Source organism: Falco biarmicus, chromosome 8 (assembly GCF_023638135.1).
Source record: "Falco biarmicus isolate bFalBia1 chromosome 8, bFalBia1.pri, whole genome shotgun sequence".
NCBI classification, from domain to species: Eukaryota; Metazoa; Chordata; class Aves; order Falconiformes; family Falconidae; genus Falco; species Falco biarmicus.
Genome location: NC_079295.1, coordinates 53,379,265 through 53,392,594, shown reverse-complemented (window position 1 = coordinate 53,392,594; position 13,330 = coordinate 53,379,265). Strand labels below are relative to the sequence as shown.

Genomic DNA, 13,330 nt, shown 5'->3' with positions numbered 1-13,330 from the left:
ACAAGCACTCTATAATACAGCTCTTGCTAGCTGTTTAATTAGTAGGAATCTGGTTTTCCTTCAGTAGAATTATTTTTTGGATTGGTAAATTTGCAGTTGAATGCCTTTATGGCATCGTTATGAAATAATTACTTTTTTTGGTGAGTTGATTATATAACTTTGAGAAAGGCAGAGAGACAGGATTCTGTCAGCCTGTATCTGTGTTTGTATCTACTTTAAAATGTTGATATTTTTGTTTCTTGATTTAGCTGTTTTCTGTTCCTGTGCTTTGCTATGCCTTGTGTGTGAATTGGCCACTTCCCGTTATTTTACCAATAGTGACTGAAGTCTACTATTAATCTTCAAAACATTAGTCTTTCACTTGAAGAAGAACGCACCTCGTGCTTGCAAACAGCACTCTGTCGTGATTCAGCTGCTTTCTTCATTCTTAAGGGGAAAAAAAAATCTGCAGTTTAGTACTGTGTTCCAATGTCCACTTTCATGATTTTCAAACTACAAATACTTCAGGATTAAGCATTTCTTGCAGAATCTTTGCATTATCTCTATAAGTTTAAGGAAATGCTTTAAAAGCTTCCTTGGCCTTTAGGATATGTCAGCTTGGATGAAAAAAGGTAAACCCCTAGTACTGCCTGAAACCCCAATTTAAAATGTAAATAATCCCTACCGATGGGGATTTAAAGTCGCTGCCACAGCCTCATGAGTTGAGTTTTTAAGTAACTATTCGTGTAAAATACCAGTATGAAATGATTTTTCTAGTCATATTTAGTATGTTAATGCTCAGCGTGGGAAATAGCTGTGGATTGGACAAATTCAGAGGGTCTTTTCACAAGGATAGCAAGAAGGGAAATTTATTTTGTGCTCTTCTTACAGCCTGCTTGCTGTTCTTATTTTTGAAAAGATGGTATGAAGGCTGTGTTGAAAGGACAAATGTGGTAGAGATGTAGCCACCAACAGCCTGTGGTTTTGAAGGAACATGTGCTAATGAAAGGTAGCCACTATAAAAAGTACAGCAGTGATCCCTTTTTATCAAAGTGGGAGCTTCAGGTCATGGTAGGTAGATGGTTTGCAAGCGCCAGAGAGCCTGGAAAAAGAGCTGACCATTTTCTGCAGGGAAAACAGCAGTCGAAGTATTCTTTACTTCCATTTCAAGGTAAATGGATGCAGTTGTAAAATGTAATTCTTAGCTGGGTACCCAAATCCGTATACCAGTACTTGACTTTATTTATATCTAGTTAAATTTTCAAAGTGCATCATTATTTTAGTTCAGCTTCACATCGGTGAGCCTGCAACATATTCAGCCCCATAAAGGAAAAGAAAAAAATCCTTTGCTTCACCCACAAAATTCTCTAAACCCACGTTGAATATGTCGATGCAAAAATATTTTTTAAAGGGTTAGGTCTAATAATTTTAATACTCCACTTAGAAAATAAATCATTAGTAGTGATTCCCCACACACACACACAATGGTGTTTTAAGTGACAAATTAGAAACTGCCTTTATAGCACATTAAACAAGAAGGCTTGCCTGAAATTACAAAAAATATGAAAATCCTTTGGGATCGGTTGTGCTGATGGCAGAAAAATACTCTCCTTAACTGTGTAACTCGTGTTAGTGTTACCACTATGGTTTCACAAAACAGCTAAACTGATGTACTAACTACCTGCTGTTTACAAAACTGTCTAGTTGCTTTCCTTGTGCTAATGCTGGTACAGCTCATATCTGACCCTAGGGGAAGGCTGGTTCTATGTATGAATATGGCAGGCAACTAACTCTGCTAAAGGGAAAAACAGCAACAAGCAAGCCCAAAAAAAAAAAAAAAAAAAAACAACCAAAAAAAAACCCCCAGCAACCAAAAAGCCCTAAAGTAAATACTTTTATACTGCCTTGGCTTTTTGCAGTCAGGCAAGTCCTGCTGCAAGTCTAGTGAGAAGGAAAGATGTGGTCAGGGCAGTGCAGGAACTGGGGCCATCTCTTTCAGTAGCCCCCACTGACAAGGTCAGTTTACTGTACTGTGAAACAACCCCCTGATGCTTGTTGCATGCGTCTAGTTGAGAACAGGAGAGCACTTCATCACCTAGCTCTTGGCAACGGCTTAATAAATGACAAGCTTGTCAAACATCATTACTGCATGGGTAGTGAATGTGATGGGTCCATCGCAGTCTAGAAAAGAGTACTTGTGTTGGCCTTGTTTATAGTCTCCTAGCTGAGACTATAGCTTATTTGATCCAGGAATTCAGCCAAAGGAGTCTGCTGACATTTCTAAAGAAAACGATGGGGTTTATTTTCTGCAGCTTGTAGTCTGTTAGCGTTAGACTAGCTCCAGAGTGAGGCCTAATATAATCTAGCCAGTTGCTTTGTAAAATAGTTAATTAAATTAACTATAATAATAATAAATATATAAATAAATAAATAATGAAATTAAAGGAGTGCATTTTAGCAGCTCATCATGCTAATAACAACTGTGAAGATCAGATGGATTGTTAGGAACCACCAGACCACCCGGTCAGGACTCCACAGATTAAGACCTGGGGAGGCTCTCAGTAGTTGGTATGAAATGTAAGGAGTTTAAAATACATATATTTTGGCGGATTGGAACTCTGTGAAAGTACAGCTACTGTCCTTTATACCACTTGCAAAAAAAGACAATTTTCATTCAGTGAATATGTCTCTAATCTCACAAAAGAGTCCTTGCTCAGTAACCGGTAGAGATGTGGACTAGCAAACAGTCATAAACAGTGCTGCTGTTCTTCCTGGCCATCTTTCAGGAATGTTTTAGCATGATCAGTAATTCATATTTCATTTTTGTGGCTGGGAAGTACAGAGGTTGACAGTCCCATATACCTTCTGCTCCTTGACCTCATTTTACTAGGTAGAGGCTTTAGGCTCACATGTGGTACAGAACACTTTGTACAAAATGCCCTTAATTTACACTGCAGTGGGATTTAGGACATTCTGCCCTGAGTTGGTCCTGTTCTTTCTCAAGTTTCAGGGTAGAAGCAACCTTTTGAAACTGAAGCTTAAAACTCCCCTCTTGAAAAATTGTTGTTTTACCCTTTTTAAAATATTCATGATAAATACCTAAATTTCATAATAAAACCCAGTTCCAGCTGTGATGTTGACTCCACATATGTGGTTATTATATATATATAGGAGACTAAGAAGCTTTGGGTTTTTGTAAGGTAAAGGGCATTGCTCTTTGCAGAAATATCACAGCATTTTTCCCCCCTTACTGGTAATGAAAATGATACGTCAAGAGAATCTTGAGTATTAGCATCATTCACTATTAGAGCAAATCTTTCTCCTTCCTGTACATAGAAAATATTTCATATACTGCTTTACAGAATGTCATGATGTTGTTAAATGGCAGGTTAAAAATATTAAGTACACAGTAGTTGTTTTCTTTGATTTCTGATTTGGTAACTCCTCCAAAATTTCAGTTTTATATTTCAGTACAGTACTAGTGTTTTGATTTAAATCCAAGCGTCACACACTTGAGTTACTTCTGACATCTTCAATGCCAAATTAAACAGTTTGAAATCATTATGTTTTATGGTCAAATAATCCCTATTGATGCTTTCCCAGAAAGTGTTTAATTATATGGTATCAGTGTATAGGTTTGTTTTTTTAGCAGGTGTGTAATAGCGTTGTGTGAATTTCAGCTTCAGCACAGTTTTTAGGGATTGGCCGGCTGGATAAACTTTTTTACCAAAAGGAGCTGTACTTTGAGATAAGTATCATAGACACCAGATAAACAGCAGTCCTTACAGACACCTTTCTATAGATAAGTAACCTTGCAAATACTTTTCTGGAGTGGCAAACACTGAGTCTTGAATAGTAGAATTCAGACAGAAAACATGGAGTATGTATTTCAGATTAAGGATTTGTGTCTTCAATTCTTGCTAAAGCCGTATGTCCAAATGGGAGAAACAGTCTATATATGCCAAACTCATCCAGGATTCAGCAAATCTCACATCACGATGCTAACTGAATTTAGGGCCTGGGGATATCCATACATGTTTTCATGCAGGCAGCTTAGGTCCAGATCTGCACCCAACTTAATAAGCCCCTCTGGGTCAGCAGGAGTCAGCTGAAGTCTGACCAGGCTAATTAGATCTGGCTCGCTGGCGGTGATGCTGGGCCTGGGCTGGTTTCAGGTTTAGCCATCCATGTGTATCTGTTCTGTTCCTTAGTACTCATTTTTCTGTTTTGTTTTTTTTATTTTACCATTTTTTTCTGGGGTATACCGCTTCTCTTTACAGTTCATTTTCTATAGTGACAGGGTTTGCCTGTGTTCACCAGCATATCCAGCACTGAAGAGGAGAGGAATAGCCAGGCAGCCTCACCAGCGGGCTTTTTCTTGGGGTGAACATCTTATTTCACTCTGGCAATGATACCAGGATGATAAACCCATCCACGATGACTGGAGCTGTAAATGACAGGAAGGAACAAGATTAGGAAATGAATTCTTTAACTATGTTGAGAAGCCAATTATCACAAGGGAAGCATATTAGGAGTGAATTCCACACCTGTTACCATACCCTGCAACTGTAATTAATTTACTGATAGCACCATTACAGCAGATCTGTCTTATTTGCTGTGACCTCCACAAGAAGAGACAACATAGTTATCCATATAATTGCATCCTGAACTGCCAGAATTATACAGTAATAAGCATAGTAGAAAAGCTTGAAATAGTACTTCTGAAAAATCTGAAAAATGTATAAAAAGGGACTGTCATTCAGAATAGATTTTCGTTTAATATTGCATTTGACTAATTATAGAAAATAGAAATTTTAAATGAAACAATGGTAAATTTAGTTGTGGTGAATATAAAGTTCTAATTAAAAGTGATCATTGCAGTCATATAGGAAAACACGTACTGTGTAAGGATGGCAGATGAGTCACAGCTGTCCTAGGCATAAATGAGAATCTCAAATAGTTAGGAATGCATAGACCATGCAGTTAGGTAATCCTCCTAAGAAACATGTGAGAAGTTTGTGATGGTGCAACAGATTTTAACGCTGGTGCCAGTTCTGAGAAGGGAAGAAAGCATGTTAATGAACTGTTACTTGGACTAGTACCTTGCTCAGGATGAACTGTTGGAGCTCCCTCCCCATGATGAGCTGCCAAATCAAGGCCCTCATTTGTAATGTGCTCTCCTCCTTAGAACTATGCCATACATTGTGTAGTAAGATGCTGCTCATTAAACTATGTCCTGAAGTTCATAGACGGTTAAATCGGTGATCTGCTGATAAAATATCTGTAGTTAGAAAATCATGTTTTCACGGTGTGGCTTTCCCTGAAGTGTGATGCCACTGAGAACCGACTTTATGGATATTTCCCTTACTACACCTGTGTTTGTTCAGAAGTCAAATGCCGTGCTTGCTTAGTTCTCTAGCCTCTCTTACCAAGCTTAATGCATGCAGCAGAGGAAGCAGGGCTCAAATATACTTTCATTGTAAGTCTAAATTTCCACATGCATTTCAGTTAAAATTTCAAGCAAACAGATCGGATCTGGTTTTCGGCAGTATAAACGCATGCCTGTATGAAACCTGCACTGAAAAGTTACAACTTATGGCTTAGGTAAAGTGATGTCATAGGATGCGTTACAGGTTTTCAGAATAAGATGAAAATGTGGTTTGAGGTAAGGATTCCTTTTAAGCCATAAACAGTGTATGCTGGGTATGTGTATGAAAAATCCATTCGCTTAACCTACAGTATTATTGAAAGCTTGGGTCTGATCCCAGTTTTTATCTCTCTCAACAGCGATTACCTAGACAAATTGAAGAGCGGAATGAAAAATTAAAGAAAGAAATGTTAGGTAAGTAGCATGTACCTGTAACTTGCATAATAATCTTCATAGTCTACTGGAAAAATAAAAATGCATGAGTAGAATCTCTTGTATAAAATTTGAAGAAGGTAAATCTTAAAGGAGATACTTGTGTTAAACAAAACAACAAAACTTCCGATTTCTTTGTAGTTTTCTATTGCTTGGTTTCACCTACAGCTAAGTTCTAGCCAAATACTTCTCCCATACAGAAAAGGCTGTTGGTTACATTTAAAGAAAGAATACTCAAGACCTTCTAAAACAATTTAATACCGATGCATGTAAAAGCAGGGGGAAATGGTTGAAACAAACCAGTTGCTCTGCCCTTTTTCTTTGAGTAAACCTTCAAAGGAGACATTCCCATGAAAGGGATAAAACAGGGTTTTCACTAAACCTTTATGTAAAAAGTCAGCCAGCTGTAGTAGCTGAGCATGTTTGATCTTGTGTCTGAAGAAACAAATTTGGTTCTTCTTGTAGCACTTCCAACTCATATTTACCTTGATTTATGTAGTATTTCAGTTCTGTTTGTTTGGAGGCTGAATTAGGCCTACCTAGTGTTACAAACAAGCATCTGGCCTTTCTAGGAGTGGAATTACATTTCCTGTGTAGCTCGCTGTCTCTGACTTTTTACAATTCTGCACCAAAGGATACTATTGACTCTACTTGTTTGTAGAAGAGAATTTAATTAGTGTAACTCAGTTGAATGTATGTGCCCCCATCGTCATGTTGTATGATATTGCTTGGATAATATCTTAACTGGATTGAAGTAGTTCAAAAGGATAGCTAGTTAAATAAAATTGCCCAAGCAAGATCGGTTTTAATGTGTGATACCAAGTATAAAGCACTTCCTTGTACCACTCAGCGCTGCAGTTAAATTAACAGTTTTGGGGGAACCTCCTGCCCAGAAAGACTGCTGTCAGCATTTTCTGCTGTCTCCTAGCTAACGGGAGACAGTCATTGCTGTTAATTCTTGTAGGTTCAGACACTACATAAGCCAATCTGACATTCTGGTGCTTTTTAAAATGAGTTTTTGTTTTTATATAATTTTTTCATTTGTAATATTTAGAAAATCCACACAGAAGAGCAAGGACAAAGGACAGTGTAAGATAGAGAAACTAACTGTACCTAACCTGTTTCAGAAATAGCTTTCAGTAGTTACCTGTTTACTCATTCTAGGTGTTAGAAGTAGTAGGTGAAATGCTATTTCAAGATCAGTAGGCTTAGAGGGTTTGGGTTAGGAAGGGGGAGGACTGTTTCACTGTTCAGTACAGAATCAGGTTAAATAAACAGTTTCTTGCATACTGTAACACTAATTCTTAAAATATTTGGGAAGAACAAACTGTTTCAAGGGCTTATGCTGAAACTGGTGTTTTGTTTCCCCCCCCTTTACTGTGCAGGGAGTCTGATTTGCTCTTGTTTTGCATCTGTTTTGACACAGTAAAGTTGCAGTGAGTCTTTCTAGAGCTTTCTATCATCAGATTCTGTTTCCACCATTGTACTTAGAACAAGCCATGAATAAAGAAGGTTAAGTGTGATACTGCTATAAATAAATGACAAATACAGAAAATCTCCAGAAAGATCATGCCCATTTGTAGGACATGGGATGAGTTTCAGTACACATTAATATGAAAACAATTCCTGATCTGTTTTGAACTCTCCATTTACACCATTGTTACCTCTGTCTGAAGGGCCTAACAAATCACAAGGGACTATACTGAAACAGTACATCCAGTTTTATAAACTGTCACGACAAACGTAGTTCTATACGGCTAAGTTTTGCCTAGCTTTCAGACTAGATGTGATCTTTTTAAAAAGAAGTGTTAATCCAGTGGCAGTTAGGATTTCAGAATTTTAATGGTCTTTTTGTGCAGGCTGTGATTCTTGAGAAAGGAATCCCTTCTCAATGATGTTACATACATGAAAGGAGATACACTGATGTTACTGGTGTAAACATCCAGGAGAACCAGACTAAGAGTAGGGTACTACAGCATATAACCCAATGTTTATCCACAACCTTTGCATGTGACAGGGTTCAAATAAATTGTCACATGTGTCATTAAAATGATATGGTGTCAGTTGGGCAGGTGGTATTTTATTCTTAGCACTGCTTGTGATCACTAGTCAAACATAAACTGAGCATTTTTTCTATAATGCAGTCCCTTAATGGAACACTTGAAATTAAGTTAGGAATGTGGGCAGTTACCAGACTAATTTTTAAAGTGCTGTAAAATTCTCTGTATCTTGTCGGTAAGAGAAGATAGCAGTGAAGTCATGGAAATAACTGTGGAGGCCCGGGAAGGAAATACTTCCCAGGTTTACAAAATGCTGCTGTTCTGTCTAAAGTCAAGAAAAAAAAAAACAACCTTACAATTGAAGAAGGGGGATTAGACACGAGTTCTGGAAGGAGTGGAAAAAGATAAACTTCATATAGTACAGTGGTTAAGAGATTTCTTTGGGTTGTTTTTGTTGCACAGTGTGTTTGTTCTAAGCTTTTTCAGCTTTTCTTTTTCAAGAATTTTGTTAATGCTATTTGCCAAATGAGTACTGTGTCAGAATAGACAGTTGCTTATGGTAATCGGTGAAGAGATTATCTGACTACTGGTTAAACAGTGCCAGGTGTGCAAGGATTCATTCTTGCCTTCTCACAGGGGAGACAGCTCAGGTGTCTGTGTTGTATCCCAGATTTTTTTGGTTCCAGGAGAGCAAGTCAGATGCCTTATAGTAGTTCCAGGCTAGGCCCGGTCCAGGAGAACTGACACTAAACTTTTAATTAATCACCAACAAAAATCTTTAGAAAGAATGTCACAGTTCATGCTTTGGCTCCTTTGAAGTTTGGATATTGAATTTAATTCTTATTTTAGTCAGTGAATCAGCCAGTAGCATAATTTTCCTAGGCTTTTGTTCTGTCAACTAAAACTAAGTCCTGGTATATCCAACTAACTAACACTGTCATGAAAACTGGAGCTGTGTACAAACAAACCAAAATAAATGGAGTGCATCTTCCTCCTTCCCCAAGTGTGCTTCCTGCTTTCCAGGGCTACAGCTCATTACCACATAGTTTGTCAGAAGCTGAAAGCACTTCTTAAGTGATTGTGTGTAAATAAATCAGAATACACATTCTTGGCTGGGTTTTTCTTCCAGACTACCTATGAGTTCTTGAGTGCAAGTGGTAGTGCATGTGGTTGATGAAGTTGATGGCACCAAAAAAAGCAATTTTTGTTGCCAAACCAAGTCCATTTCTGCTGTGTTCTGCAAGGGTCTAACTTTTCCAAAGCTGACATTTGTATTTAAATCATTTTCATATTTTCCATCCAGCCTTTGCAGGTGAGCACTGCCACTCACCCCTGGAGTTTGCTCAGTACAAACTAACCTCTGAGTTTCGCATTAAAGAAAGCTTAACTTACAGCACCCTTTGAAAGCAGCTTTTAAATCTGTGTGCCTCTTCCCCTTTGAGCTTTCATAACGTGGCTGCTCTCTGCCTTAGTAACTGTGCAGGATCTGAACATATGCTGACCATTTTCAGCTCTTTTTTTATTTCTCTTCTGACTTTAAAGCCAAAGACTTCCAGCTACTGTGCAACAAGCTAGTCTTGTCCAGAGAAACTAACGACTGTGGTAACTGGGACCAGTTTCTTTGGGGAGAGGGGTGTGAGAAGAGGGGACGTTTGGACTGGTTTTAGCAAGGTTTAGCAGTTTGGAGGCTGTGACCACAAATACAGTTTTCTGCATGGCTGGGGGGAGCCAAGTATATTGGATATTAAAAAATGGGATGGAACATATGCCAATCTGTGTAACCCATCTTATACAGACAGGGTTCATCAAATCTAATGAAAAACTATTGGGACTCCCAGCTTAAGTTATAAATGAGCGTATTCCAAAAAACAGTGAAATGTACCTGATTATCGATGTGATTAATGAGAAGGCCTGTCAAAACCTGGGCCTTTCTGCCAATAAGAGATTTTTCCAGCTACTTGACACCAGCAAAGATATTTATTTGGCTTAGTGTCTAAAGAATTAGTTCCCTGTTTTGTTTGGGGTTTTTTTTTCCTACTGAAGCATATACTGTGTTTGCAACTAAGCTGCTAAACCACAATACTGTATAGAGGGAGGTCACTTTAAATAATTCAAACCAGAGCTAATATACAATTAACTTTTAGTTCTGTCGTTCTGTCCTCACCATTTAGGGAACAGATTTGCCTTTGCTCTTTTAATTGCTTAAAAAATGTTGTTGGTAATACAGAAAGTTACACAAAGGTGAGGTGAGACCTCATCAGGAAATTTGTCTTTTATCCAAAAAAAATTTCTTAACACAAACAATATCTAGCTTTTTAACTTCCAGGCACCACATTAACACTAGTAGTGGCACTAGAAATATTGCCAGATAGACTGAACAGCAATTAATTTTGGCTGTTGCATCTTAATGTAGATTGTGAGAAATCTTTTCTTGCATCTGCCTTTTGCAAAAGGGTGTTAAATTGCAGTTTAGGTCAGTAATTGATTGAATCACAGACTTCTGAGCCCCGAATTGATTTTTACCAGTTAGGTTTTTTTAAACCTCAGAATATTGCTTTGCTGAAGAAATTTTAACATGCTGGAATTCCAGGTGGAAAGTAGACATGGGCTTTCTGAAATATAAAGAGCAAGATCTATGAAAACACAGTCTCAGAGAGGAGAATGTGACCCTGCTCAGGGACAAGTGAGTGTTTGATTGCTGAGAGCTCTTTGCAGCTGAGTCAGAGCTCCACATGCCTTCTTCCTTCCTTCAAGCACAGTCTCTGTTTTAAGAGAGCTTTTCTTTGCAGGGAGGGGGAGGTTGGACTTAACTGCGTATCTTAATTTAGGGATGAAAGGAGAGTGGGAGAGGAGGAAATAGCGCTTTCCTACAATGATGGGTTTATGTGCGCCAAGACAGCAGGAGCAGTGCTTTGGGCTTCAGTTCCCGGAAAAGGCAAGGCTTTCTTCTGCTTCATTAACAATTTATTAAATGTGCCTGCACCAAAAGGCATTGCTGTATGTGGGTTTAAGTGAACGAACAGGAAGGTGACCTGTGATTGTGTTGTTTGAATTATTCAGTCACAGTGAGATGAAGAATAAATATATCATACGGTCTTCAGCTTCTCCCAAAGAGCTGGCCTAGCTACAAGCAGGAATACCAGGGCAGTTGTTCTGTGTTTGTTGGCTCTAGCATGACCGGAAAAGAGCTGTCGTACTAACTCTGGTTAGAAAAGACCTTTCACGGTTTCCTGAGACAGGCAAAGTCGTCTGCCTGCTCCTGAGCCAGCTGCAGTGCCTGGAGAACTTGTGAACTGCTTACAACTGACTCTGGCTGTGCCAGGATTCTTTCACCAGTAGAAAAAGACACTTCTCACCCCAAACCTGAAGCTAAGCAGCGACCAAATGTTTGTCTAGAAGTACAATAGCAACTGTTCATCCCAGTCATAGAGATGCTATGAACAACTTCATGGTTTTATAACCAAAATGCTTTTAGGATGCAGTACAAAATTAAGAACTTAATAGTTAAAACAGGCTGTAGTTTAAAACACCAGCGGTACAAAGAAGCTTGTCCTAGCTGAGCCACTTGCTGGAATGACTCTGGTCAGATCACTCAATCACCTCATCTGGTAATCCACACAGGGGGGAAAAAAAAATCAAATTGAAGAAAAATTCTGTCTCACCAGCTACCTGCTTTTGTAGACTACGGTTGTCTTCTGTTTCTTGGGTAAGGCCCATGTTGATGCCCAAAGGCCAATCTTGCTTTAACATAATCACACAAATCTCGGAAAGGTACTCAGTTGTGAACCAGAACTTTGATGCAAGATCTTAATGACTTTGGCGTATTTAGGAGTACCATAGAAATGCTGTTAAATTTCTTTATGCAGGATTGAGTTCTTCTTAGAATGAGATGTTTACATTTTCCCCCAGCTATTTTTTTTTTTTTTTTTTTTTGTATTTTCTGTGAATGTGTTCAAAACTGCTTCCCCTGCCCCAATTCAGTTTTGGAAATGTGATTGTGAAAATAGCATCTTTTGGTTTATGGTGATGGTGTTTAACCTGCCTTGAGCTGTTGTCGGATTGTAAGAGATAAGGGCCATACCTCCACGGGGTAGGTTCAGACTTTGGTATCATTTCTGTTCTGAACACTGTCACCTGCAGTGTCATGCAAGGCAAATGTCTTGATCTGTATGTCCTCCATTTGTGCAGCATAAACACTGCTTGTCTCTTTCTGTGAAGGACTTGCATAGGGCTTTGCTCCTTATGTTTCTGTACTTTTACTGCTTCAGTATGGCTTAGCAACAAAGCCTGAATTAAATTCTGGCTGTTGCGTTGTAGTGAGGAAACTTACACAATAGCAATAGTGATGATTGCGGTGCTGGGTAGAAACAGGGTTTTCAAACAAACAAAAGCACTTAGGAAAAGCAAAGAAACTAAGTAAGCGTTCATATGACTTTGCAGTTAGGTTCGGTTAGTTTAGAAATAGAAATACAAATGAAGATGAGTAGAGTAAGATGTTTCTCATGACTTAAGATGGCTTGCTGAAACCACACACATGCAAGCAGGAATAGGTGTGGCATTTGCATGTTTTACTTGCATAGAATCATTTAGGTTGGAAAAGACCTTTAAGATCAAGTCCAGCCATTAACCCAGCACTGCCAAATTTACTGCAATGTAAGCCCGTACATTAACTGCAAAAAGTATGTAAAAAAAAAAAAAAAAAATAAATCTGCAAATTGAGATCACATAAGATGAAACTGCTATGCAACACTAGTAGTTTAGAGATAATGTATCTTATAAAAGTCTAAAAATTACGGAAAATGAAATAAGCATGAAAATTATAATTGAACAGTAGTCTTGACTACTTCAGTTGCTCAGCTGGATTTCCTGTGTGCCAGCTATTGTCGTCACTTTCTCCCCACCGTGAGTGCACACAAAGCTCCCAGCAAAACAAAATCCATTGCCTTAGAGAGTCTAGTAAAAGTAGAAGGCTATTTGAAAGGTAGCGTGTAGTCTGTGGATGCAGACCTAGGGTAGGCTTCAACTTGTCCAAACTTCTTCTGCTTGTTCTTTGGGAAATTAGTCTACAATTCTGCATTGAAGCCAGGGGGAAATAGTGTTTTTCTTGAAAAACTGACCATCATCCTCCTTTGTCTTGTCTTGCCAGGAGCTCAGTTAGCTTGTGTTTAGCCAACACCAAAGTTGTTACCTCAGCTTCTTGTTTAATTTTATGCATTTTATCTATTCTGTCACCTCTATATAAACATGGTGTTTGTTTTTTTTTAAAAAAAGTCCTTTTGTTGGCCTTCCCCTTTTATAGGTGGTAGTGAGATTCATTTTCTAGAGTCAGAACGCATGTATAATACATATGTTAATAAAGCCTTTAGATTTTCTTAACTGTTCTACTGCGTGTATATTTAACAATGCTTGTTAAATAATAGCTGCTTAGAGCTCTTAGTAGTGTGAGTCCTGAAGAACTGTGGTTTTGAAAGTGAGTTACTGATGTGACATC

General features: G+C 38.4%; 1 protein-coding gene across 1 annotated transcript in view; it reads left to right on the top strand.

The window, feature by feature from the left end:
• The window catches only part of TTC1 (tetratricopeptide repeat domain 1), a 33,953-nt gene that overhangs the window by 19,217 nt on the left and 1,406 nt on the right, over nt 1-13,330 (top strand). The window contains exon 7 of the mRNA XM_056348822.1: nt 5,767-5,821. Coding sequence (XP_056204797.1) covers nt 5,767-5,821 — 55 coding nt within the window. The remainder of the gene's footprint in view (nt 1-5,766; nt 5,822-13,330) is intronic.